This window comes from Alternaria postmessia (genome assembly GCF_024291825.1).
Source record: "Alternaria postmessia strain BMP 2775 chromosome Unknown scaffold_92, whole genome shotgun sequence".
Lineage (NCBI taxonomy): Eukaryota > Fungi > Ascomycota > Dothideomycetes > Pleosporales > Pleosporaceae > Alternaria > Alternaria postmessia.
In genome coordinates this window covers 24,948-52,405 of record NW_026260165.1, presented here as the reverse complement: position 1 = coordinate 52,405, position 27,458 = coordinate 24,948, and the positions used below count along the sequence as shown (strand labels likewise).

At 50.7% G+C, this 27,458-nt stretch overlaps 5 protein-coding genes across 5 annotated transcripts; 1 reads left to right on the top strand and 4 right to left on the bottom strand.

The window, feature by feature from the left end:
• Positions 1–1,998: 1,998 nt before the first annotated feature.
• Positions 1,999–2,988, top strand: J4E82_009493 (uncharacterized protein; the record flags this gene model as incomplete). Its single annotated transcript, XM_051735717.1, has 1 exon — positions 1,999–2,988. The coding sequence occupies one exon, from the start codon at positions 1,999–2,001 to the stop codon at positions 2,986–2,988; it is 990 nt and encodes a 329-aa protein (XP_051584518.1).
• Positions 2,989–3,071: 83 nt separating this feature from the next.
• J4E82_009492 (uncharacterized protein) lies at positions 3,072–5,318 on the bottom strand (the record flags this gene model as incomplete). Its single annotated transcript, XM_051735716.1, has 3 exons — positions 3,072–4,303; positions 4,376–4,418; positions 4,578–5,318. The coding sequence occupies 3 exons, from the start codon at positions 5,316–5,318 to the stop codon at positions 3,072–3,074; spliced, it is 2,016 nt and encodes a 671-aa protein (XP_051584517.1).
• A 2,451-nt stretch (positions 5,319–7,769) lies between these two features.
• J4E82_009491 (uncharacterized protein) lies at positions 7,770–8,794 on the bottom strand (the record flags this gene model as incomplete). Its single annotated transcript, XM_051735715.1, has 3 exons — positions 7,770–7,802; positions 7,851–8,697; positions 8,745–8,794. 3 exons carry the CDS (start codon positions 8,792–8,794, stop codon positions 7,770–7,772), a joined length of 930 nt encoding a protein of 309 aa, XP_051584516.1.
• Positions 8,795–12,255: 3,461 nt separating this feature from the next.
• J4E82_009490 (uncharacterized protein) lies at positions 12,256–15,576 on the bottom strand (the record flags this gene model as incomplete). The annotated part of the gene is made up of 2 exons (XM_051735714.1): positions 12,256–14,500; positions 14,549–15,576. 2 exons carry the CDS (start codon positions 15,574–15,576, stop codon positions 12,256–12,258), a joined length of 3,273 nt encoding a protein of 1,090 aa, XP_051584515.1.
• Positions 15,577–22,668: 7,092 nt separating this feature from the next.
• On the bottom strand, positions 22,669–26,187 carry J4E82_009489 (uncharacterized protein; the record flags this gene model as incomplete). Its single annotated transcript, XM_051735713.1, has 1 exon — positions 22,669–26,187. The coding sequence occupies one exon, from the start codon at positions 26,185–26,187 to the stop codon at positions 22,669–22,671; it is 3,519 nt and encodes a 1,172-aa protein (XP_051584514.1).
• Between the last annotated feature and the right edge of the window lie 1,271 nt (positions 26,188–27,458).

Below are 27,458 nucleotides of genomic sequence, written 5' to 3'. Positions count from 1 at the left end.
CTGGTCAAAATGCTCCAAGTCACACTCTCGCTCTCTCCTTCATTTCCTTCTTCAGTTGCAACAATGCATCCTCAACACCTCGGCCGTGTCGGATATGATGAAGAAAACCAATTCGGCTATTTGTCACTTTTAGCCCGAAAGTCCGGTTATAGCAGCAGGTTCAAAACGTGCGCGGCGGAGTTACAGCCTTGCCGTCCCTTGAATCGGCGACTGGATGCGCATCCCTGGGAAGGAAAAGGATGGGTGTAAGTGGATATTGCCTCAATGCATTGAGATAACAAGTTTCTCTTAATCTGCAAAACATACACAGTGACGCTGCGGCCCGCGATATAAGCCACAGGTCTAGCCAGATGTTTACATGCATATGGTTGGTGGGTAGTCTTTCACTAATTATTCGTCCCGTACAGCAGCATGGTTTACACCATGTGCTAGGGACGCATACTACGCACCCCGATAGAAAAAGTGACACGCTTCTGGGTTACGCTCTTCCGAATCGAAGACCTGAACGCGGAACACAATCGTCATTTGAAGCCTGCCATCGGTGAAGCACGCGTGAATTCCACATTGCACAGCAGGAAAGTCGGGATCACGCACATGCAGCAAAGCGCTCAGCGCCGACAATGTCACATGCTGCAGGGCGCCATCTCGTCAAAGCCATTGTTCTCTCAGATCCGAGGCAGTGGAGGCGACTGGTTCATTCCGAGTGCGAGATATGATAGTACCGTGATCGACGTAAGAGAAGCTATTTGGGGGGCAGCTTCGCGGGTTGTCAGTGGCGTATCTGTGTGGAGAGAAAGTAGTTGGTGCTTGCAGCGCAACGTTGGGCCTCACTTGCTAGGGCAAGATCTCCGTAAGCGCGTGGGTGCTAGGATGTGCATGAAGGACAACGATCAAGGCATTACCTAGCTGCCTCGTGGGTCTTGCTGATCTCGGACGTGAGCGAACAACGCTTTTTTCGACGTCGAACATCCGTTCCCACAACGTGGTCTAGTCGTCATAGAAGGCAACCATATTATTGGCGCTGTGTAATGCTTACTAGGATGATCAGCCTCGCTTATGATACAGGACACACGATATGAGCTTAGACAATGGTTTGTTTTTTGACATCTGTAACGTCGAAGTCTTGGCTCTTGTGACCAGTGGAATACTGCCAACTTCTGCGTGAATTTTCGGTGAAATACTAAGACGCAAGTTGCAGGATCGCGCACCCCGAAGTGTCTGTCTACGCACTGAACGGTGTGTGTCATGTCGCAGCGGAAGTAGAAAAGTAGCACAACATTGAGTATTCACAGCATTGTTGATGCTAACATGGCGTGATTACTGCATGGTGCGCATGCAGCTGCCTGATTAGTGTACCCAAACTTTCTTACGATAAGTCTGGTGTAGAACGTGGTGTATGTGTAAAAGTCTAGCTTTGTCGTGTTTTCTTGACGCTGGTGGCTGCCTACGTACATATACAATCTCGGATTCTTGATTGCCGAAGAAGAGATATCAGTAGGCTGCAAAGACCGCCAATAAATACACCAATCCAAGACATAAAGCAATTCCATTCAACCTTGTGGTGTTACCTCTCGTGGGGTAAAGCCTATGTCGCATTCGTTGGCAAAGAATAGAGCAGAATGTCCCGTTAGCCTGCACCCGTCCGACTTCGACTGGAAGTGCGAAACGAGATCGAGAAAACACTGTGCTCGTTGGAAAAGGAGGAATTTGGTTGTGTGCAGTTCTCCATGACACTTATAAGACTGTTGCCTGGCTTGAACAAAGAGAATGCGGGAAAAGTCGGAGTAAGCAGAACACCTGACGCTGCTGGTCGGCTGTCCGTTCAAGCCGACCAGGTCTCTCCTAAGCAAACAGCATGTTCATAAAACCGAGTCTTGTGGTGATAAATTTTGGACTCGATGCAAACAGTTGCGACTATACTTGCAAGCAAGATACTGTATCCCCAAACCCCAATTCATTCGGCCTATGTTAGATAAAACCACCATCGAACCACTAGTCATGAGCAAGAGCCACCAAGGGAGTTTGCCTAATCAGGATAGTAAATCGCACGAGTGTCGCTATCCCTTGGGCGACGATAGCTCAAATATTTGCACCCTTCCGGATGGCCGCAAACTAGGCTACGCACAATACGGTTCGCCTACCGGTCACCCAATCTTGTACCACCATGGACTTCCCGGCTCTCGCCTCGAAGCCGCTTTTTACCACGACCTTGGCCTCGAGCTAGGCTTGAGGATAATTTCAGTCGATAGGCCTGGCATAGGCTGGAGCACACCACATCCCCAGCGAACGCTACTCGACTGCCCGAAAGACCTCGAAAGTCTGATTGAACATCTGCAACTCGAATCTTACTCAATACTAGGCGCATCGGGAGGCGGTCCATACGTTCTCGCTTGCGCAGCATCACTTCCTCCGACGAAGCTGAAATGCATATCCATCGTATGCGGACTTGGACCGATGGACATCGGCATGAAGGGAGCGGACTTCATGCACAAAATTGGCTTCCCGTACGGATGGAAGTACACCCCCGAGTTTCTGATGGAATGGTATTTCAGCCGCGATGTCTTCGGGCGAATGGACATGACCGACGAACAGCGTCTTCAGCGCGCGCTGTCTCCCTCAAGTCTCGCCAAAATAAAGGATCCAAGGGACCGAAAGATAATGAGCGATGAAGACGTCATTCGCTTGGTATTGCGGTCAACCCGTGAAGCGAGAGCGCAAGGATTTGAAGGCATAGCTTCGGACGGGAAGGTGTTGTGTCGCGATTGGGGTTTCCAGATCGAAGGCATCAGAAAGGATCTGCGAGTGCAATTGTGGTACGGCAAGGACGACTGTTTCGTGCCTGCCAATCATGGTGTGCAGATTGCAGCGAGATTAGGCGGTGATGATGGAAGGGTTGTGCTGAGGCTTGAAGATGATACGCATACTACTATCTCGCAAAGGTGGCAGAGGGAGCAGCTGGAAGCCATTGCTGCGGTGATGCGGGAATAAGGATACCAGGCCCACGCGCTGCCTCGGTCGGTGACGAAATGATCCCGCTTGAGCCATGCACCTCCAAAATCTCCACGCTCTGTTCAATAGTCACCATGTTCTTCATCGCGATTCCTTCGGCTTGCTCTTTTCTTCAAACTCTTTTGCTCAATAGATCTGCTCTTCTCCACTCTGTGCGCTTTCATGCCAACCTTGACTGGTTTTTGCGCAGCCTTCCCATTCTTGGGTTCCACCAGCTTAAGGTCCTCGAGCCAGGCTCTTGCATAGTCCCAAATATCAATAGTGACCGCCCACGGCCGCCTTCCGTACACCAGTCCAAGCGCGACTATCAAGCAGACAGGCACGCCGATGGCCCAGAGCTTATAGAACTGCGGTCTTCCAGGCCGAAATTCATCGCCCATGCTAAAGATGCCCGCGAGCAATGTGAGCGGAAAGACAACAGAGGCGAACAAACTTAGACGCAAGCTGAATTCGCCATCTGAGACGCCTCTGAATGCCGCGCGCAGGTTGGCGAGATCGTTTGAGACGGAGTTCAAGGCCTCCGCGCGATCGCGCAAAGGTTGCATCCTTGTGTGAATAGTGAAGAAGTCCTTTTGTGCACCTTGTAGTGCTAGGGACGCGTCTCTGTCGACGCTCTCGGAACCTAGTTGGACCCCCAGGCGTTCAAGATTCAGGTACATGGCGCGCCAAAAGTGGTTTAAATGTCGGCGCATGTAGTTGATATCCTTTGCGATTTCGTTGATCTTGAGTAGGTCATTTTTCCATTTCTGCTTACTCAAGTTGTCGTCGATCTTAGCTTGATAGTCGTCGGAGAACCATTCGGCTCTGGCAATAGTGGTGTTCATGAGTTCCAGCTGATTCACCCAGTGCTGCGCGACGTGTTTGAGGAGGTAAAACGCAGAGTTGGATGACTTCTCGTTCGTTTTCTGGATGAGGTCGGGAGTGGCGAGCCTCGTCCAGTAGAACACCATCTCATCCATGGCACTCGTGAGGTTTCGCCTCCTCTGGAACATCCCAACGTTTGCCTCCTTTGCTCCCATGCCAACTTCTGAGAACATCAACGGAGCCAACGTAGAGCATCCGTTATGATACGGCCAGCTCCGATGGGGAGTTCCCTGGAGGGAATGAGGTGTACCCCAGTCTTGCGCTCTCCAGAGCGCCGACCTACTTTTGAACGGCTCTTCAGCCTGTAGGATTAGACAGTCGTCCAGAGTCTTGAGTGCGCTTGGGTCTATTGGAAGTCCGTTGAACTTGGGAACATCTGGCTTTGTAGGCTTTGCAGGTGGTACAGCGCAAGTAGCAACAAATGCAGGGTCTACAAGGATGACAGCTATACTCATGACTGTTAGCCATGGGTAACGCCTTCGAGCTGGTCTGGAGAACTTACCATCCCACCCCAGATCATCTGGTGTTCCATCTGACAACGAGCTCTGCGATGTCCAGAATGACGCGCATCGTCTCACAAAAGCATGTCTTCGGTCGGGCTTGCCCAGCGAAGGTATATCGATATCTCTCCACCTTTCGTACCTCTAAAGTAGGTGTACAAAGTCAGTGTATATGTTACATGGAACGCTCAAAGGGATACTCACGCGCCGATTGACTGCAAATGACGTTTGTAAGCTAAGAACGTCGACCGATTTCGGCTCGAGCAAGGTGCGCAGTTCGTAATAGCGCAATGTAAACGACTGTTCCGGTATTGACATCGAAGGCAGCCCCCTATGCGGGATAGACCAGGAGTCCGTAAAGTTCCAGGTGTTCATTTGTTCGCTGAAAACCAAAGGATCAACACCCAGATGGTGACCTAGTGCGTCGACGTAGTCTGGTTCCATATCCTCCAAGATGAAAAGGCGTCTGTGCTTCTCGATGCGACTTTCCGTGGCTGATTTCTTCTTCAGATATGCTCTAAGCGTGGAAGGGCTCTCAAAGACACCTTCTTCTACCACCGAGACGCTATCGTCTTGGAACTCCAAGCAATAGCATCGCCCTGGTGCTCGTCCATGTTTCGCTTGGTAGTGCGAGTTGACAGCCTTGCGGCCTGGCTCTTCTTCATTAGCGAGCTTCTCCAAGAATGATTTGAGCGCTGGAAACGCATCTTCGAGAATCTCGAGACATTGCAGGTAGGGCTTGTTCTTGAAGCGTTGGTGGGGTTCAGCTGGCCTCATGTCAGTATTTTGTCGATCTTGCGCTGATGGGCCTGTGAGAATAACGGGATCCTTAAGTGCATCCATCTCTGTCTTTTCAAGTTCCTGTTTTCGTCGTTGCATGTGGGTGGGCGTGTTGTAATAGAGGACCCAACCAACTAGCGCTTCTTTCTGACCGGATGCTGACATTAAGCTGAGGCGCAGCTGAGCATGCTTCGCCTCAATGAAGGTCGCGTTAGACGCCGACCCCGCTTCAGCCTGACCTTACCACAGTCTACTCGAGCACCAACGTTCGAAACCGCGATATTTTTATTCTTGTGTACTTCCCCACCCAAAGAGACGTTCGAAGTCAGTCTCGCATAATATTCCTGTCGAATGCAGGGATGACGAGCGCAATCATCGCAAGAATCTGGAAACTGCTCCTCCCCTCGAGTTGGAGGGCGACGTCCCAGACTGGTGCTGAAAGCTCAACATCGTATACGGCAAGCCACTCATACCTTCTAAAACCTGAAGATTGCTTGAACGAACATGTAAACCTGGAGGGTTCTTGTACTAAAAGCAACGAAGACCTTTCCCGCCCAGATGCAGTATACGACCTAGAACAGCACAACTCAGTACAGGAAAGCCTAGTACAGCAACACTCAGTACAGCAAAGCTTGATACAGCGAAGCCCGATACAGCACAGTTCAGTACACCATGGCACACTACGTGTATCGCCACGAACTTTGTTCAAACATAAACCTCTGAACCACTATCAGCCTACTATGCGCCTCGTTACCGTATCGCCAGATCTCTCGACTGAGGGTTACATCCAATGCTCCATCCACCACACGACAACAAATGCGCATTACTCTTGTTTGTCATATACATGGGGTGAGCCGGAACCGAAGCAGCTTCTATTGATCAATGGACGAAAGTTCCATGTACGGAAGAATCTGTTCGACTTCCTGGAAACTATCCGTGGCCATTCCAGATCTAGGCGCACGAAATACTGGATTGATGCTCTTTGCATTGATCAAAGTAACAAGGCTGAACGTAACCATCAAGTCGGGCAGATGGGTATGATCTACTCGAAAGCAACACGCGTTGTCGCTTGGCTCGGCCGTATGTTAGACGAACCACTACTGCACGAAAAGATACTTGGTCTAACGGGTATAAGTCATAGACACACGAGGAACCACGTACCGAAAACAAATCGCTCGAAATGAATACTGGTCGCGAGCCTGGATCACGCAAGAGCTTGTACTGGCACGCCAAGTCATCATCATGCTCAGTTCGAAGACCTTCATTCTGGACCACAGTTGGTCGTGCCTGTCCAGTAACAATATGTCCGCAGTAGACAGTGCGCAGAATGACTTCTACAACCTCAGCACAAGCAAGAGTTCTATAATTGGCAGCCCTTTAATACGCTTACTACTGAAGTTTTACAGTCGAAAATGCAGTGTTGCCAGAGACAGAATCTTCTCTCTGGTATCACTATGTTCCGAGAAAGATCGTATAAAAGTCGACTACGAATGTTCTGTATTCCAGCTTGCGCATCAACTTGTCAGCGCATGCCGTAGTACTATCTGCATTTGTACAACCCTACTCATACTGGATATGCTAGGCTCCGAGATTTACCAGCTCTCGTCGGATGAGCTGACGGCTCTCCTGGCGGACGGTCCATATCTTGAGTTTGAGCTTGAGCCTACAGAGGGACAAATTTACCCCAACGACAATGCTCACCTGGCACCTTGCGCTCTACTGAAGGAACTTGTCAAAGATTCAGGTCGATGCGCTACCAAATGTGATAGAGAGCACAAGCACAAGAAGACCCCTAATGGCGTTAGCTGGTGCAATCACACAAATCGCCATGGGGTGTGGAAGTTTCGAGTGTCGTTCTTATACGCATGGATATGGTACAAGAAGCAAGAGAGGTCACAACAGATGAACATAAGGCAAAGGCTCAGTATACAGTCAAGACTAGTAGGTAAAGTCGCTGTCCCAATTGATGGGCTGCCACGCTTAGGCTGGGGTAACTGGAATATACATGCAGATTGAGTGAAAGAGTCATACTTGTAAGCAGTCCGTCGCAGAACATGCTTCAAGATATGAAGGATAATGATAGGTCAGCCAGTTCAGGAATAAGTACTGCCGCGATGATCAGTGTTATGAGATCGAACAGGAGAGTCCGTACGTTGGAGCTAAAACAAGTCTTGAACAAGCGGCAATTGTAGACTACGTTGACTATGTTCCAAGACGCGTAGACAGGACGTCGAATTTCTTCCGCGTTTTGTCCGACTACCGATTAGTTCTAAGCAGAGCGGAAGCGGAGTGAGAGCGGCTGTCCTAGCGGCAAGATGGCGTCATCCCTCCATATGGGCAATCTGTCAATCCGAGAACAAATACTGCTAGGACGACCGTTATCATAGAACAAGATAAGAGAGTCGAATCTTGGGGACTGACACAAGTTCTGAACAAGCAGTGGAACAATAATTGAATTGTACACGACTGCTACCAGAGATTGTATACGCAGATACAGTGCCTTGATGTTGTCAAGGCTCTCACCGTTGCGCGATACTACTAGGATTCTAGTATAGCTTTCGAGTTTATACCTGGCTGATTGGCTTATGAAAGCTTTGATAGAAGAATAAATTTGGATCAGTGTGTTATCCGCTCGAACTCGCCCTTGAACTGCTCCCCAAATATCTCAGTTCATATGCGCGCTTATGCCACGCTTACCTCACGGCGAGCATTCAACTGGCTACTCCAGTACATTGTCGCGAATGCTAGAAGCATTAGCAAAGCTATGTTCCAACTCATCCTGTCAGCGCTTTGGCCCGAGCTAGCTGTCTCGGAAGGCAAACAAACGTCTCGTTTTCTACCATCGATACCCGAGTGGCCAAGCGTTTCGAAGTAATCTTGGACCGCCTCTGAAGCATATTGACATGCCAAATCAGCAGGGGTTTGATTGTTATGGTCCTTGTAGCTTAACTGATGGGTTGCACCCAGCTGTATGAGACGTTGAGTAGCGACAAGGTTACCGCGCATAGCTGCATGATGAAGTACCGTGCGACCCTGGTCATCGATAGTGTCGAGGTCGATACCTCTCTCCAGCATCATGTCGATCATTTCCGGCCGGCCGCTTTCCGTAGCATAGTGAAGCAACGATTTTCCAGAAAAGTCCGGCATTGACATGGCTGCTGCATCTGGACTGGCGAGAAAGAAGGCGATAAGATCTGCATTACCTCTTTGTACGGCGTAGTGCAACATAGACTTTCCGTACACGTCTTTCAAGCCATAGCACGACGATCCCTTTGCTTTGTCTGGAATGCATACGAAAGCTTGATGGGACGAGCTACGACTCCATGATGCCCAATGCAATACAGTCATACCGCTCCGATCTTGCATCCAAGGGTCGATATCATCAGCATAGTAGAGTAGATGCTGCCGTACTACTTCATTGTAGAAATAGTGTAATGCGCTTCGACCTTCGTTGTCTTGCTGGAAAGCGTCTGCGCCGTGTTCTAGAAGTAAACGAGCACAGTCAAAGTCTTTTCCTTGCTGTACGGCTACATGGAGAGGCGTTCTAGTTTTTATCAGTACAAGAGGTCAATAAAGGTTGGAAGCACTTACTGGCCACGGTCGTTTTGCACATTGACGTCAAGGCCTTCGGCAATCAGCATGGTAACGATGGCTGGCCTGTTGCGACGCACTGCATACTGTGTCACACATTATCAATATTTGCTGTTTTTGGTTCACCTGCCATACTTACATGCAGCAAGCTGTGACCTCCCAGAATGCAGTCAGATAGACACAATGTCCTGGATGATAATTGGTTTTGTAAGTAGCCTATATCGCCCCTCTCAATGGCTACAAAGTAAGGATGATCGTAAGCGAGTATTCTGTGATATCGTAATGTCCAGCGGAAGTTTAGGGTCGGGTCGCAAGACCGTGTTCGAAAGCCGGCAACGCTCACCTCTAAGCGCCGACTAGTGATATATGGCATTGACATGATGAGCGACGATTGATGACCTTCCCATTGGGATAGAGTTGCGTGAGTTTCTTTTCCAGAAGAAGACCATCGTTTCATGATCAATCTCCCGCCGGACAGAGCCAGATCAATTCCTGACACCTGCACATGGTGATGATACTGTAGCAGTACTCCCACAGGCTCAGCCAGCTTTGCCAAAGAAGCAAACCAATTATTCCTTGTGTGTGAACTTTGCATCGAGTTCTGCTGTGCGTTCTTAGAGGCAGTTGCTTGTATTTCCATATCGAAGTGAGTTTTCATCGCAATCTGTGGGGCGATCGGTGGAACGGGGAGGGTGAGGTGCGGAAGGCTCGTTAACGACGACGTCTGGGCATAAATTCGTTTCAACAGCGTCCTGAAGAGACATTAGCATTTGATACAAAGAATCGATGGCGATAGTGTTGACAAACAATTGAATGACCCCAAGTGTCTGGAGAAGAATAGTGTTCCACTGATCCAGAGACTCGAAGAAGCGCTTGAACTGCCGATCTGCCAGCAACCATTTGCAGCTTCCGTGAATTTTGCTGAAGTTGTTTCTCATCATACGAGTTCCTCTGGTATTGAGTTTGGCTTCCAATAGTTTGGCATCTTCAATGAGCTCGCCTATACCACGCAATTCCAGATCTAAGTGACAATCATCGGGAAGCTGTTCGCATGCATGAACGACGCTAGCGAGTGTTATGGAAATGTGCCCAAGCCGCTCAGACTGCCTTTTGATGTCGTTTGGGGCGTCAATGATTGAGTTTATCGTGTCGTGAACGACTTTTATCGTGCCTGCAGCAGCGCCCAGTAACGTTATAACGCTTGCTGCCGTGGAGATGGGATCCATGTTTCGAAAAAGGACATCGCAAGATACGGGTAGCTTTACTACAAGTTAAATGATGAGTCGAAGTAGTGATTGATCCATCTAAATCAGGCTGAGAGGCCATCAACTGTGTGCGCGAAAAGGCAAACTCTGCAGGACGTAAGACGGCGCAGCCTGTACGCCCCTTCGCCAGCCAAGGCCAGCCACCGCAGGCAAAAACGTCCTTACTGGATGCTGTGAAAATGCTGAAAGCGATTTGCATCGGATGAGGGTTCTGTGTCTGTGTCTGCGCTGATGACTGGAAAGGCTGAAAGCTGCATATGAAGGTTGCACAACGCATGCCATATGACGACAGGTATGCATCCCCCTCTTCGCTGCCACAGCATTATATAACGCATGCTCGGTATTCCACCATGTTGCGCAGATTGTAACTCACAGGTCGTCGAGGCTTCAAAAGTACACCGTGGACTCCAACAAAGATTGACCAGGATTCAGACACAAGATCTATCGCAAGCATGGCTCGTCCGAAAACACCGGTGAACGCGAAGGCGCAAAGCAAATACGTGAAAGGCGATCGAGTCTGGGTCTTCTACGATGGTAGGGCTTGTCTTGGTGGCATTGCAGTGTGGGCTGACTGGCCATAGTTGAATGGGAATTAGGAACAGTGAAGGGACCTGGAGGATCCAGCGAAAGCTCTGGGCGTTACGAGGTGGCGCGAGACGCGGATAAACCGAATCCGCTTGTGTTCGATACATCAAACATTAGAAAGAAATGATCAAGTAAGCCAAGGCGCTTCGATATGGAAGGGATCGTCTCTTGGTAGTAATACAAATCATCGATTACCTGTAATAGACTCGCATAACGTGTAGGTGACAGCCTGGTATAGTGCCAATGATCTAAGCAGCCAGCGAACGATGGTAGACTGCCAACTGTTCGGGATCAGAAAGGCATTGCTGCAATTTGTCGAGCGGACCGACTACGAGATCAACGGCATGTGGATCGTTGCGAGAATCATACTTACCCCAAGGCCGGTCTACGGCAGCGGCTCATCCCAAATGCTTGAGCAAATGCCGAGGCTGAGGGGCTGCGTGCATATGAGCCGCTAACCCAATAGAACGCACAGATTATCGATAACAGGCACGTGGGGCCGCGTGATGCAGCACGGTCGGGGCATGCCGCTGTGGGACCCGCTGGGCTTGGGTAGGCTATGCCTCTAACACACAGCTACTTGTCGCAGAGCCTTTGCAAACATAGCGATACACAGATCGTCTGAAGTCATGGAACCCATTCAGACCGATGGAGGGCACAGGCCCCGCTCGCCCGACGAAACATTTCCCTTTCTACGGTTGCCACGTCAAGAAGACGCGCCGAATGGGCGGGTACTGGCGGATCCCTTCCAACCACACGCTCCACTGCCTAGTTCGCAGCTACCTAACGGCCAACGCGTACAGTTAGTAGTCTACCCGACGACGCACGTATGGAATGCATGCTGACTGAGCAGGGCAAGCAGAAACCCACAAAACCCTCCAGATCGAGCAGCCGACACAGTTGTCGCACATGGGGATCGCTCAGCGACGGCCGCCGAAGACGAGAGCCAACACCAGCTACCCCAGTACCCACAATTCCTCCTCTTGCCAATCGATCCGCGATACCTCACCCCGCAATTCCTCGCTATCGCTTCACACCCTGCATACAGTGCGGGGGATAGAACGCCTACCCCCCGATCGCCACTGATACCTCCGCTCACCGTGAGCACTGGAGACAGAACTCCTACAGCCGAATCCCCTCGAACTCCCACAGTTGAAGCATCTTCAATACCACCACTTTCGCTGGGAACTGGGAACAAGACGCCCACGGAAGACGTGTCTCGAATCCCACAAGATGATATTGACCCATGCTCGCCCACTTTATCGACGGGAAGTGAGGTGAGCATAGGAGACTGCCTTCCGGAATACATTTGAATGGAGTTATCTCAAATGGAGGATGATAATGACTTTATGTAATCAAGGGCATCTTTGGAGTTCGGCGTATCTGTTGTGGAGCATACGTTTGCCGGTTTTTGTTACTACCTATACCCTTTGACCATTTCCTGGCGCTTTTCTTCCTAAGTCACTATGCCTTTTTTGCAAACAGGTCGCGAATAGTCTGTACCTTGTCTGTATCCAATGTATTGCCGCATCTATTCTCTTTTGTTGCATAGTAAAATTTCGGCGGTCCAGGATGTAGGCATATTGATTGCGTGGACTCTCAGGCATGGTGCATACACAGGAAACGGAGCTTGAATTAAATAGCTCAAAATGAAATCTAGTTTACGCATACTGTCTCTTCATGTAGAACGACGCGACCAAGAGACAGAAGAAAAAGACCATGATTGACATTTCCCAACTCCACATGTTTCTCGCATCACTACAGTCTTTCTCCAACCTATATTTCTTCCTGATCATTTTTGCTTCATTCATTTTCCCCATTTTCTCCAACCCTCTCACAAGTTGCAACGCGCAGTCCTCGGTGTCTTTCGCATGTGACCCGCAATGCTTCGCGTACCAGTCCAAGAGTTCTCGTGAGCTTTCCGTCGCAAGTTTCACATCATGCTTACTCGACTTGAGCCTCGCCTCGTTGAGCCTGCGTTCCACGTCCTTAGTACGTTGGACCAATCCGTAGTTTTCTTTTGTTCTGTCCAACACGAGCTCTAGTGCTTTGATCGCATCCTGGATAAGATGCTTCTGCCCAATCCTGGTGTTCGCAACTGCGATCGCAGCGCGTATTTCATCATGCCACGCCTGATCGGCTGGGCGAGTGTTTTTGGCATCCTTCTTGGCCTTCAAAAGTAAATCTCGAGCCTTATTCCAAGATTCTAGAGCAGCTCTCGGGTTGCCTTTATGTTTCGAGATGCCTTCGGCCGTATGCAACAACCCGTCTTGATATGTGATCAGGGTCTGCAGTTCACGCGCTGCGAAGCCACGAATTCTTTCGTTGTTGGTATGCCTAGGGCCTCGGCCACCTTTGGTACTCGCGATCTCGATACCTTCCTGAATATTTGATAACAATCGATGTGCTTCGCTGAACTGTGTAGCTTGCCGATAAACTTTGACTTGATCTAACTTGATCTTCAGATCCATTGAGGGCAACCACGTCCACGTCACACCATGCCCTTTTGACATGTCGGCCACTGACTGCAACTCAGCTATTAGAATTTCTGCTTTGGATCGGTAATGGAATGAAGTTGCGTCCTTTGGACGAGTAAGGTATATGGATGTTAGATGCCTTCCAAGATTGAAATGTAGCATCATTTGTTTTTCATCGGCTCTCTCGGGTTTGAAGTGTTCTCGAGTGTACTCAGTGACGTCCATGGCTTCTTTATGCCTGTCTTGATCGATGAGAACTTTCGAAAAGCAAATAACGGCCCGTACGGCCAGATCGTGTAGTCGAAATCTCTGTCGCTGAGGGTGCTTGTTGGTGAATCGCAAGAAGCACTCGAAGTGTGGCATCAACGAGTGCTCGATCTGACGAAGTCGAGCAGAATCTTTCGACTTGCGCAATGGTTGGTAGAACTTGTAGACGAGTGACAAAGCCTTGCTGTAGCGAGTCAGAAGACCTTCGAGACCGTCATCCCTCTCAATCTTTTCCAATATCGCTTGTCGAATGTTGCCTGTGCTAATCGAGTATACGTGATCAGTACTCTCCATTACCTTGCGAATGAGGGCACAGTCCTCCAATCTCCCAAGAACGCCTACGAGTTCAGATTTTCCCGGCTTCTTCTTCTTTTTGTCATAGTTCTTCTTCAAAATATCCCAACTGACCCCATCCGGGTCAAAGAATGCGAGCAAGAATAAAGTCCCAACCTCCCAGCGTCGACTCGAACCAATGGAAAGTTCACTATCTAGAGGTTCAAGAACGTACTCCAGATACGACTTGAACGGCGCCTTCACCTCTGACAACCCATTATCTTCCACCAATTCTTCCAAGTGTAGGACTGAGATTGGACGTTTAATGGTGTTTTCGGCGGCAAGTTTGATCATGATAGGACTCCATAGCTTCTCGAGTAGAGATGCAATCTTGTCCGTGATTTCAGTACTATCCAGTCTCTGTGATTCGTCGATGTTCTGCATGAAGAGACGCATCGAGTCTTCGGGGTTCAGTGCAGTTACCTCGATGCATGGTGGCAGGTGCTGTTTTCTCGTCAAGTACCCCCTAGCCGCAGCACGGTCCCGTGTAGTGATGAGAATCTGATCAACGCCATCTCTTGGTATAGGCAGCAAGTTCCTAAGTTCCGCCATGCTACTAGTCTGATTGAGTCCATCTACAACCATGAACCACCTCCCGTTCTTGTCATCTTCGAGCCAGGGCTTAAGAGTGTACCTTGTGACCAGAGAGCCTTCTCGATACCTATCGGTTGGGTCGGCTTGAGAGTTATTGATCACATCTGCAATGGCATCGTATGACCGTATCAGGCATTCAACACTTGTGGCGTTTACGTGGAACACATGTCTAGCCAAAGTTGGCTCACTGAGACTCGTGAATTGTCGGGCATACTCAAAGGCGTTTCTGGATTTCCTACAGATAGTTCAGTAAGAAGATCGCCTAGCGCTCGGCCCAGCTTACCCGATGCCAGCAACTCCGTAAAGTGCTACAATATCAGATCTCGAAAAATAATTCGATATCTCCTGGTACAGTTTCTGGCCACCACAAAGCGTATCTTGATCGGATAGCGGCGGAAGATTTGAGTAGACTGATCGGCCCGACATTCGCTGAGAGCTACTGGTAGTAGACTGCGGTGAGTAATCATGCCAGCCAAACTCTTCCATCACACGGAAGAATTCTTCTGAACGCTTGGGTCTATACGTATCCTCTTTATCAGCCTTTGCCTTTGCGCGTCTATAAGGATTGTGCTTTGTTTTCGAGTTGTAGCCTCTTGATCCATGTATGGTCTGGCGCAGACGATCCACCACGCTCGTAGAGTCATTTTCCAACTGCTCAAGGATATGCAAGTCTACCTCTACCTCCCATGAGTATATACGCTTATCGATTGGTTGTAGCATCTCCGAGATAAGAACTAATACTTCGCGGCCCAACACTTCCTGCGTTGGGTTTTCCTTGCATTTCTTATGCAAGTTCTCAATCCAACGTTGTACCGCCGGCATCGTTTTGTGGAACGCACCCTTCAAATGTGAGGTCTTGTCACTCTTGTCTGCTTTCTCTCGCCGTTTTCTAAAGTTTGCAAAACCGTCAAGGCCCGTGTGCAATATTGTTGTCAAGCAAAGGAACACACATCCGAGAGAGAAAACATCATGTGGGCGACCACGCGTTAGCCCTTTGTCCTCTGTACGAGTCTCAAAGTATTCTTCAGGGGCCCAGTACTCAGTTGTAACCATACTCGTGGTTCTGGTTTCATTTGCGGACTTGAGATTCGAGGTACCGAAGTCGCAAAACTTCCATATGACCTTATCGTTGTCACCAGGAAAGAGTAGGATATTATTTGGCTTTATATCGCGATGGTAGGCCACGAAGTCGTCGATTTCTCTGTGAATATATGCGAGTCCAGATGCGAGAGCTAGCATCGTGTCGAAGTAAATAAACTCGAAGTTGTTATGCTCAGCCCTCTCATCGCTGATCCACTTTTGCATACTCATGTCTGCTACAGGCGACAACAAGTACAAGCATTGAGCAGTGCTCTGTGGATGTTGAGTGTCTTCTATACCTGCGAAGAAGCTGCCCCACAAGGGCGTGATGTTATTGTGAGGCCGTTGTTGTAGTACTTTATACTCCAGATCTACCTTCTTCCAAGACGTCGTGTCTTGCTTCCGAATCCTTTTGTAGGCAACAAAGACGTTCTAGAATATTCATTAGACCAAATTGCCTGAGTTTAGACGAGGCCATAGATACCTTGGAGGTTTCTCCGTGCTGTAAAGGTTCCAAGAATCCTTTGGGGATCTCTACCTTCCATACATCGCCATATGAACCATGATCGACTGGGAGACGCGCGCTCGCGAATGGAAATATGAAGTATGATGGGTAGGTTGGAGTCGGTGTCGTCGACAAGCTCGGTGGAAACACGAACTGCTTCACAAAGAATTCAGAGGCAATGTCGTGGAATAAAATCGAGTATTCCGGTTTCTCTAACTTCTCTAAGGAGCATGGAAGAGAAGCAAGACCAGGCTGCGCAATGGGAAAAAGGATCTTGTCGGTGAAGTCCCTAGCTTTACTTAAAGTCAGGCGGTTCGACTTATCCATGAGAAGAAGAATTGCGTAAAGCTTTTGCTGATCTCGTTTGATGGATTGCGCGAGGCGATGTCGTTCTTTCCATGAAAGGCTAGGGCCTTCTTGACGTAGTCGGAGTTGTTCAGCAATATTACCAATAGTAAAGAGCTCGTCGATGAATTCGAACGTCAGAAATCCACCACGGTGGGGCAAATGGTTGTGTTCGGACCGTCGTTTGATCTCATCCATAAGTGCCTGTTTGAGATTAACGGAAGACGTTGAAAAGTTCCATGGTAGATAGGTATTCATTGTGCTGAAACGGCTTAAAGGAGTGGCTGTGAGTCAAGGTTACGCAAGCAATAGGGCAAGCAACAGGACGTAAACACAGCTATGTAAGCACCTGACGTACTCATCTGCCACTCACATGATTTGGCCTCCCGTAGCGGTACAAATTCTGCGAAGAAACTCGTAGCGGCCGGTGAAAGGCTTCACCGTGGCTGCATCAAGTCAATGCGTCGATACAGGCTTCATTGTGCAGGCCATGACGAGCGGCTGAGACTGTAGGACACGTAGTTCTTTCGTCAAATGACACAGCGATAAGCCTAACCGCTGTGGTAATACGAACGCCTGTTTGCCTTCTTTTGCCTTTTCATGCAGCCACTGCAAGCCTCAGCGGATGCAGGTCCATCTCGACCTATGACAGACTTCTCGAGCCTTGCATCGACCACACCCTACCATCGAGTGCATACATCCATGACAGGCGTCATGAATCCTCAGCCTGATATATGTGGTCAAGGACGAAAAAGCAGACGTTAGGCGCTCTTGCGCAAGCGAAGTGCTCACGCGTTGTAGCCGGGTCGCGTGTCGCGCGATGGTTTTCGCATCTTCGATGGACACATTGGCCTCCCAAGGCCGTCGCGTCGATGTGATTTTCTCTGTGTGTGCATTTTCAAAGGCTTAATCAGAGCAACAGCAATATATTGCATCACGATGCGAGGGCGAAACTAGAAGAAGGCTGAAGGACAACAGATGTGACGTGTCGGGAACCAAGAAATTGATGGGCCGATGATCTGCCCGACCCCTCCCGCGGGGCTAGCACTGGTGCCCGCATCTGCCCTGAACCGGCTCCTGTCACAGGCCGCGATGAACATGCCCCGAAAGGCCCAAATCTTCAAAGCGAAAAGCTATTGTAAAACATGGTTCCTTGTACCATGAGTTGGTGTACTCAAGAAAAATCAGAGAGGGTTACCCATATCAGCTTTCGGCATACAGTAGCAAGCGTATCGTGTACATCCTACGGTCCTTGTCTCAGTCGAAAGAGCGTGGGGCATCCGATACAGTCACTCTTCTGCCCTAAAGCCCTCTGACACAATGTTAAAGACTGTCTCAGAGGTCGAAAGAAGAAATCACTGCTGTTGGGAAGCTTCTGCAGAAATTTTTGAAGGACCGCAACTGGTACACAAATCAGATGACCAGCTTGTTCATTCCGGACGGTGAAAGTTCGAGTAGATATGTAATTCTGCTCGTCCTCGATGCCGATCCAATCTTCCGGATTACTGAATCGATCTGTGAGCGAACGGATCGGTATGGTTGTATTGCTGTGAAGATCACTAAGAAAGTAGTCCTCCTTGGTGTTGTACGTAGATTGCGAAGGACAATCTTTGTAGAGACGAACCACGATAGCACCACCAAAGAGATACCGTAGAAGTATTGGTATGAGAGAGCATGTATGTCGAGGATCGTACTGTTTCACAGAGCTGATTTGCCTCACGCTTACGTTTCTTCTGTGGTGTGCTGATTCCCTGTCTTCATCAAGCTGGAATGTCTGCCCCTCTTGCCAGTAGCTAGACCGAAGGCCACGCACATCAATCTCGAGGCCAATGTGGAGAGTCAAGATACATTCATTCCCAGGTTTTGGACCAAAGAGAGTCAAACAGACGACAAGGGCTGAGCATAAACACAAAGATCCCTGACAGACTGTCAAGGTTTCGTAGACAAGTTGCTCGACCGAGTTCGTGTAATCGATCTCAATCCTTGCCTTCTCTCGACATAGTGAGACGAAAGCAAAAATGCGATCCTGATCAAGAGTGGATCTTGCCATTGAGAAGTCAGCAAGTAGCGTGATTAGACCTTTGCCGATAATGTTGCTGCGTCCAATGCTGAGTACTGAGAACTGAGCGAAGGGACTTGCTCTGAATTGCCGCATATTCGATCGGACAGCGACTTCGACGAGCTGCGAGATTTCGCTTGTGTAGGAGCCCAACCGAACAACGACATGGCGCGCCAGGATGATCTCTTGGATGATTCAGCATCGCTGCCAATACTTGTTCTTGTAAATGTTTGTCGTTAACCATCCAAAGAGGACCTTTTTGTTCATGACACAAGCTTGTACAACTGCCTTCAAGTCTTCTTCGAGAGGCTTGTGTAGTGTACCAGGCCACTTTGTTTCTTCTTCTTCTTTTCTCATTCGATCGTATACTTCTTGGTTCAGATATTCTAGTATACTATTACATCCATTCGGCGGCTCTGAAGGTCGGCCCAGCCATGCGTGAACGCACCGAGCTCCCGAGTAGATTTCGCCCATTTGAGAAACCTGATGGTTCTTCTCCGCTGAGTCATCTTGATTAATACAAAGAGCATCTATCCAGATTGGATCTCGGTACGTCGAATGGACTGTGTCCAAGAAGTCGAAAAGGTTTGTCTGAATGAGAGCCTGTTTTCCATTGAGGAGAATGAGCTTACGGGGTTCAGGATCTCCCCATCTGTACGACAAACATGTGTAGTGGGCACCCAGTAGCCTGGTGTGTGACATAGAACACTGAATAAGTCCGTCGGGTTGTGATAAAGTAGGCTCAATCGTGATGAGACGTATAGATTGTTCGTCAACTGGGAGAGGCTCGTGTTTGGATGTTTCTCTTTTTGGATTCGCTAGGCTTGTTTGAGTTGGTGGATATATCGCAGCGCAACTGTCTTGTTGTGTTTCCGACTCAAGAAGTTGGCCTCCATGCGCGCAGTCCGTCGTCGCTTGATCGCTAATTGGAGAAGACATGACATGAACAGAATCGCGAATGTCGTCTCGATTGGTTGAACGAAGACATCGAAAGCATGAAAAAAGCATGTCGTTACCGGACAATGTGCTTGTAGAGAGGTGAGTGCCGTGAACAGTGAGAGCTGGGTTGTTGGCTGACCTCTAGGCAGCCGCGGGGAAGGAGCGGGAAGAACGCCGCGCATAACACATCCCATCTACAGCTGTCAAATTGTATCCCATATCAAGATATCCACATCACAATACACAGTATTGACGCAAAAGAAACGGAGATTGATACAATGTCACCAACGCGCATCGAACCACCAGATATAATGAGTGTAGTAATAATGTTATCCGCAACTATGCTACGCCACCACGTTCCAAAAGAGGGGCGATCTATAACTACTGCGAGATACCAGATGCTAAAGAATGATGGAGGGGTATACCACAAATAACGCCAGAACCAGACCCCATCTATAGGAAGCCACCATGCGCCATTGCAACCAACAGTGCAATACCCAACAGCACAACCCCTTATTCCTGCAACTGATGCGTAGGACAAGCCCCCCGTCCCTTCTTATCCCACCACTCCTTGATACAAGTCTGTTCTCCCATTAGCATTGCATCTCACACTTCATTCAAGATTAAACATACCTCATGGAACTTGCACCAACAAACCAACCTAGCCATCTTATCCCCCGCCTCAAAATCCTCGAGACAAATCGTACACTCGGCCACCCTCCCCTCCTCATCCACACAATCCTTCTCCGTCGCCACATAAGGAAACATGCCCCTAGCAGCATGACTCATTCGATTCTGCAAGTTACTAGCCCCTTCGCCGCCATTGTTATTATGATGATTGTTATTGAGATTCGCACCCGCACTACTCATACCACGCGTCCGCTGAGTAGGCAAACTCTGGCTATTCTGCGTCTGCGTTCGATTCAACGCCGCCGTAGGACCAGGGGAAGCAGAGTGTAAAGCAATACATTCCTCAATGTGCTGCGTTCTCTCCGCATCGTCACCATCTGGACCCTTTGGTGGTAGTTCTTCGCCGCAGATGGGACATTCGTCTTCTTCGGGAATCTGTCTTCTAGGCCTGGGTGGCTGAGCGTGCTGTGGCTGCAGAGGAGGAGGCACAGGCGTGGATGTCGCTTGGCCAAACGGACTGGTGCCGGAGAAAGATCCGTAGCCAAAGTTTACGTGGTTTTGCGCTTGTCGAGCGCGGTTATTGGCTATGGTTTGGGAGATCAAAGGGGCGCGGTGGTGGGGATGTTGATGTTGCTGCTGAATCGCAGATGGAGGGAGTGGTGGAAGGCGTCTTTCTCCAATATTGGAATTACCATGATAACTCACTCTTCTGTTCTGACTACTCTCATTGGAGGTATCACGTGCACCATGTGTCTGTCCTTGACCTGTAAAGCGACTCGCATCATGTACACTCGAACTACTCCTGTGTGCACGAGGATGCGGCGGCGGCGCAGATGGCACCTGTGTCGATCGAGGTGGAAAGGGGCGCGACCCATGACCAAGTGAGTCGTATCGGGGTGGTGGACTAAAGTTTGGGTCAGGGACACATGGGTTGCAAACGCGGACTTCTTCGCCGCCGCCTAGCGCTGGATTGCGGAACGGGCCGAATGGCGACATAGCATTCTCATCTTCGCCAGTCAGGTCGATGAAGTTCGCCGTGCTTTCAGATGGCGGATGCACGATGAACTGGCGGGGAATGGTGATGCGATGGGGCGAACAGGAAGCGCATACGACTCTTCCGCATTTCCTGTCTCCGCAGTTAGTGAGCTGTTCATAGTCGATATAGCCGTATCCTCGGATAAAGCCGAAGCACCTCAGATGGCAACGTCTTATGCCCCATGCTATTGGAATATGAGATTTCGTACGTACCTGCAGTGATGCCTGCGGAGTAAAAACGAAAAGGGCCTCCTGCACACGGGACACTGCGAGACCTCGCTATCCGGCTGCCATGGCGGCAGCACGATATCACTCTGCCTCCTCATCGGCCCCGTATGCGTATGTGATGCAACCCCCATGGTTGGAGTGGGTGGAAGTGGTCTATTCGAAGCAGGCGACGAGTCCAACACGATCGGGTCGGTATTCGAGTCTCCAGTGTTCTCCGAATGCATGCGTATGCTCGATGGTCGTCTTAGAGGCGAGTCAGCGGTCGTGAGGCGTCGCTTGCGATCGGAGCTGCGAGAGGAGGACGACTCGGTGCGTGGTGAGGGGCGGTTTGGAAGTGTGTAACGTGAGGAGGAGGGGTTTGAGCGGGCTTCGGAGGCGGCAGCGGGGGAGGAGTTTGCAGACTGTGGTTGCTGGTTGACAGTGGTCTCGGTACCGTCTCTCAGAAAGTCCATCCACGTTTCGCGGTCTTGAGCCAGGAAATGGGAGGCAACAACACCCTGTGAATGATGTCTGGAGTTGCTCCCTATGACAGCCTCGCGTTGTCCGTCTACACTGCTACTCGCTCCGTCATACTGACCGCCGTATGCGTGCGAGTTGTGGGTGAAAGGACCGCTCGGGCGTTGGTGGGCGTTCGGAGGCATCTGGGAGGTCTTATGACGGATCGACGTGACCGAAGACGGAGGACAGTTTCAACCTATCTCCACTGCGCCGAAATCGAAGGCAAGTGAGCCTCTGCTTATGCGACGTGAACGGGAGGGGCGGTCTTCGTAGAGAAAGTCGGCCGGCTCACGGCAACATGCCGCCACTTCTTTCTGCTAACAACGCTCGCACCGTTTTTAGTAATATGCTCTGAACAGTGCTGCTTCTTCCAATCAGCACGTGGCCACACTCCAAGTAGCTTCCACTCACCTATCAGTTGCGCGGCCTTGGGTTGCGGTGTAGAGGCCGGAGGTGGGTGGGTCCTGCGCGCGTCGGCTCGGCGAGGGGAACTGCAACCACTCGCTGCGCCGCTCGTGATTAAGGGGACAAGGTCCAGGCTATCAGGAGGAGCAAAGGCAGACCAGAGAGAACAGGTGACGCGAGACGTAGCACGGCCCAAACAAGGGAAAACAGCTAGCTTCGAGGGGTTCGTGAGCTTCGTCGTGTCTGAATGCCTCAGGCGTCATATCGCCGTTATCTTAGCCCCTTCACGCGACCATCTGCGCCGCCACGCCTGCCTTAGCCTCGTCAAGGAACAACGAATCGCCGACGCATCCCCCCCAGCCCTCTTCACATGTCAAAAAGCTTCGCATAGACTCCTATAGGTAGTCTCAAATTGACTAAGATTACTATTGTACGTGCTGGTCTTACCAGCGTCCTCCAACCTCGCTTGTATGTAGTAGTTCAAGATAGTATATAGCGCCCACGTCTACGCCCTAAAGAGCCAATCGCTCACATATTCCAAGAAACGCCATCAAAATCGCTTTTGAACAACTGTACAGTAATGAGACTCGTAAGTGCGCGTTGTGCGCCAAAATCGAGATTACAAATGGGACATATCAGTCCCTTGATAATGTGCCGAAAACATCTGAATGAAATGACCTCATCTCTTGTAGCTGCGTCCGCTGTGTTGCGTGCTGCCACTGCGACTCCGGTCCACAATCTCTGCCGACGCTTCCAGGTGGCTTCCCGCGTCGTACACGTTCCGCTCCACGCTGTCCTGAGTAACATGATGCTGAACAACTCCAGTGCTGAGGGGTCGCTCCGACGTTCCGCCAATTGGTGTTGGCGCATGCAAACTCGTGCCGTCGTTGCGATATATGCTTGACGCCGCCGATGGCCCAGGCGAGCGCTCTGGTGAAGGGTCTGTAGATCCAAAAGGTAGGCGAATAGGTAATCCGCCAGCTCCACCTGGTTGCAGGTGTTGACTTCGTCTTTGACTCATCGGGCTTTCCGATGTTGGCACGTCCATGACTGTGGACAACCGGTCTGGAAGATAAGCTGCTTCCGTAGACTTTGTACGCCTGGAGTTCTTCCGTGGTATTGAGGGTACGCGACTTGGGGGTCCTGTTGCTTGTGTAACGCGGGAGGCACGCGACCCAATCCTACTGGGCAGCTCAATTCCGCCAAAGCTCTCGATAGGCCCCAGGGCCGGCGCAGTGGGTGAGACACGGTCCACGGGACCGTAATCTTCTTCGTCCTCGCTCGTATCCGAATCGCTATCGGTAGAGTCTCGTCTCTCGCCAGTCAAGACCGCCGCTGTCGCCACGCCCGATCCTCCAGATACGTTCCGAGCTCGCGGAGGCGATTCTGGACTATCACGATATGGCTCCTGCACAACCTCTGGCGATTCGACGTTTTCTTCAACAGCCATCATCTGTGGCGGCATGCGCGTGCTCCTAACAACCTCGAAACCCTTACTCTTTTCCTTCTTGCGCCCACCCAGCAAGTTCAAGCTCTTGAACCAACCGGTAGCCGACGATACAGGACTCATTGGATCCGCTGGTCCCGTCTTCAACTTTCGCGTGGGTTGCGAAGACAGGGCAGGGCCGCGAAGTCCGTAGTAAAAGTCAGACTCGCGTACTGAATAATCGGTGTTGTTGTTGTTGTTCCGTCTGTCGAGATTGGGATCAGAGTCGTCGCGGTTCAGCCGCAGATAGGCCGGGGCAGGTGTTCCAGAGCCACGAGATGGGCCTTCACCAGCCTTGATAGCTTCGACATCCATACTATCAGAGTATGGTGCATCCACAATGTCTGCACTTCCTAAGGGTCCCTTTCCGGGCGCCGGAGTAGTCATAGAATCCATAGTATGTTTACGAGGGCGTGGAGGTCGATAGTAAGGATCCGCGGCGTCCATGGTGCCCATGGTTGGTCGACGGGAGCTCTGACCTGATGATCCGCCTAAGAACGTGAAAGGTACTGCACCTGATCCTGGAGTTGGGCTGACATTTCCGTAGTCACCCTGGCTGAAGCCGTCAAATCCAACACTTGCGCGTTGGCTATCCCGGTCATATGGTCCATTTAGAAGAACAGCTGAACTGGCAGACAAACTCCGAGAACGGCTGTTCATGAGCTGTATGTTCTTATTCTCATCGTGGGATAGCATGGCGGCATTCGAGTTGAGACTGCCGCGAGTCGTTCGGCGGCCGTTACGTTTCGACAGCTGTCGCTTTCCGAAGACCTTGGTAAGACCACCTCGCGTGTCAGCTCCTGCACCTGTAAGTCGGGCAGAGACCTCGATGATTGTCTGAAGAGCATTTAGGAAAAAGCCAAATATCAAGACAATCGCGTGAAGTAATAGAATGATGTACCCAATCCAGCCTTTTGGTGCTTCGTCTACATCAAGGGACGGTACGAACGCCACCGAGAGGAGAACGCAGATAAGTCGCACAGTCGAGAAGAAGGTATGGTAGGCGTTCATCGAAGTGTTGGACTGGAAAGGGCGGAAGGCATGCAAGGTGAGAATCAGAATCACTTCGCATATAGCAAGTATGATGATTTGAGCAATACCAGAAGGCTGAATAGCACCGATAGCAATACCACGGATGATGGTGAGCAAGACAGGGATGAAGGAAAACGGCGCCGCATCATCAGAATAAGTATTGTAGAGGGGTCCGTAGGTCAGAACTGTGGGAAGGTCGTCGAACAAGTGGGCGCGAGGGCGTGTGGTGAAGATGAACCAGAAGATCCAGGTGGCTACTCCAGCAACGACGATAAGCATGATGACTGCTGTAGAGACGACGGTAGCCGGCGAGCGCGGGCCAACCACGAGCTGGAACAAGGATAGTGCTATGATGGGAAGCAGGAAATAGTTAAAAACGACACGGATGATGTTGCCAGCTGTGAAGGCGAAGTTTTTCCCTGTCAAGTCACCGTCCTGCGTTTGAGTTAGCCAGCGGTAGAGCCAGCGTACGAAGAAACCAAGTTGGGTAAGCACAACGACACAGGCGATGAGGACTAGCAGGAAGATAGCCATGCATGCCCATATGTCACGCTCCTTGGTCATACCGACATACTGGCCAAGCCGAGTCAGACCGTACGTTCCGTTGGCGAAGTAGATGCCGTCAACAAGACTCTGGGATCCATTACCTCCACTAACGAAGCTTTGGTTCCACAAAAGAATTGACCAGCTGGCCTGGCTGATGGCGGGTTGGAAGTAGCCGGGGTAGTTTAGACTGAGACTACCTGCCAATACGACGAACTGGATGTACTGCAGACAATCTCCAAATCCGGGGGTGACCAAGCGCAACAAGTCCTCGTCTCGACCGTAGTTGGTGGTCCAGCGGAAGATGTTCGAGGTTCCCCAGGGGCTGCACGTAGCGGCAAAGACGGTTGCAATAGCCACGAGTGTAAGTATCGCAGCCGGGAAGTAGCATAACGCATCCGTAAGTGTTTTGCCGAGATCTGGGGTGATGTTGGCAGATATGCAGCCAAGAGCCTGGGCATTGTCGTCACCAGAGACGATGCGCAGTGTCGAGGCCCATGTTGAGAAGGCATACGAGCTGTCAAACTTGTGTGCAACACTGACGGCGGGCATGGTCCAGAACTCGCTCAAGTTACCACTAAAGGAAGGGGCGACCGGGCAGCTTGTGTTGAGGACGGAGTCACAGAACGAGGTGGGGGGAGCCGTGTATGCCGAGTATGACAGGACCCTGTTGCTCCAGAACAAAGTAGTGAAGTGCTTGTGGTTCGGCGCGAGTCTCACAATCTTGCCAAAGGTCATGTTTGGGTCCTTCCAGTTGTCGTCGTCCAGCGGTGGGTAGGGGCCAACCTGGGCTTGGCCGGAGACATTTCCGTAGACGGTGACGTTCAGCAAGTGTTCGGAACTGAAGTCAGCCCAGACGTACTCGGGCGTGAAGCGGAGGTAGGGTGTCTGTTTGCCATCGGCCAGGTAGACTCGTGTCAGGCAATCTTCGAAATTTACAAATACGGCGCTCGCGAGCGGGAGGAAGGAGGCAATGGCCAGGACGAGGACAAGGGGAAAGAATGCGCTTAGGGTCGGCAACGTGGAATGTTTCCGTCTCGATCGTGGGGGCGTCTGTGTGGGTTGAAGGCAGGGCATCTCGAGCTGAGCATTGTCAGGTAGCCGTAGCGCGTCATCGCGTGAGGTGGTAACGGCCATTATGACGTCCCCCTCTTCATGTTCACCCTCCAGTCTGCCTCTCAACGCGGTCGTCGTGGGTCGGCGAGGTATCGTGGGTCGGCGTGAGGGTGTCGTGTGCGGCTCGAAAGTGTGGTGGGCGGGTGTAGGTCGAATTGCTCTGGTATGGGATCCGTTGGGGCGCAGCTGAGGAGGAGTACTACAGCGAGCGAGGGTAAGCCTGCAGCGAGTGAAACAGGCGTCAGAGGAAGCTACGACGCTGAGTTGGCAGGGGCGACGGGGCCCGGGTGATCAGCAGCGGCAGTGCATGGACAAGAGGGGGATTAAAAAGAGTCGTATAGCGAGTGTAGGAATCGAAGGCGGGTGAGGTTGGAAAGCTGGAGTGACCCGCAGCGCTGGTAGGCAAACTCCTGAGGCGAATGTTTACGGTGGGGTGCAGCGGAAGAGGAAAGCCAGGCCACAGAAAGCGCGACAAGGCGCTAGCTTCGTATACCGGTGCACAGCACGCTCCTTCCGTTTCGACTCGACGGTTGGCCACAGAGAAGGTGCGGGAAGGTCTGTTTTCGTAGACGCGCGACGGTGACGATACTGCGCGCCGGCGAGCAGGGCAAGATCCATTGCATTAATACGTCTGCTATCGCAGGCATTCTCGAAACGTCATCGTCATGCCACTACCACTTTTCTGTGTAAAGGAGTAGGGCGACCTCTCACGCTTAATCGTGATGCCGACGGAGCAGACGCGCATGTGATTGGCTCACAAATACACTTTTAACAACTGCAGAATGCGGAAGTGCCACATCCGCCGCGCCCCTAGCGCTATTGGCGGGATTGCTCTTATTTTGATTGTGATATAAGGATGGACTACATGCTATGTCAAGCATCACGACAAACCTCTCCCATCATCACTGCAAATCATCTCCATCAGGCAGGCTGCCGCCCGTCTTTTGTTGAGCGCATCGGCTGAATAACCTAATGTTCTTGCCTTAGGGCAGTGGCGCAGCCGGGAGACTAAATTTAGCGTCATGCCCAGGTGTCGATCGTGTCCAGGTTTCATCCCGTGCAAATCACTGCAAAGACAATGCGAACACCTGCACCCAACCACAATGCCATTTCCCTGCCGCGACATTTGCTGACATTGCCATTGACATTGAATTTTACCCGATTAACGCGTCGCTTACCCTTTTCACGTGCCGACTACGCATACACTTGCATGATGCAATCGAGTCGCGTCCTTTGGCTTCGGCCCGCTTTCGAACGTCGGTCGTCTGTAACGAACGACTATCCTGAAAATC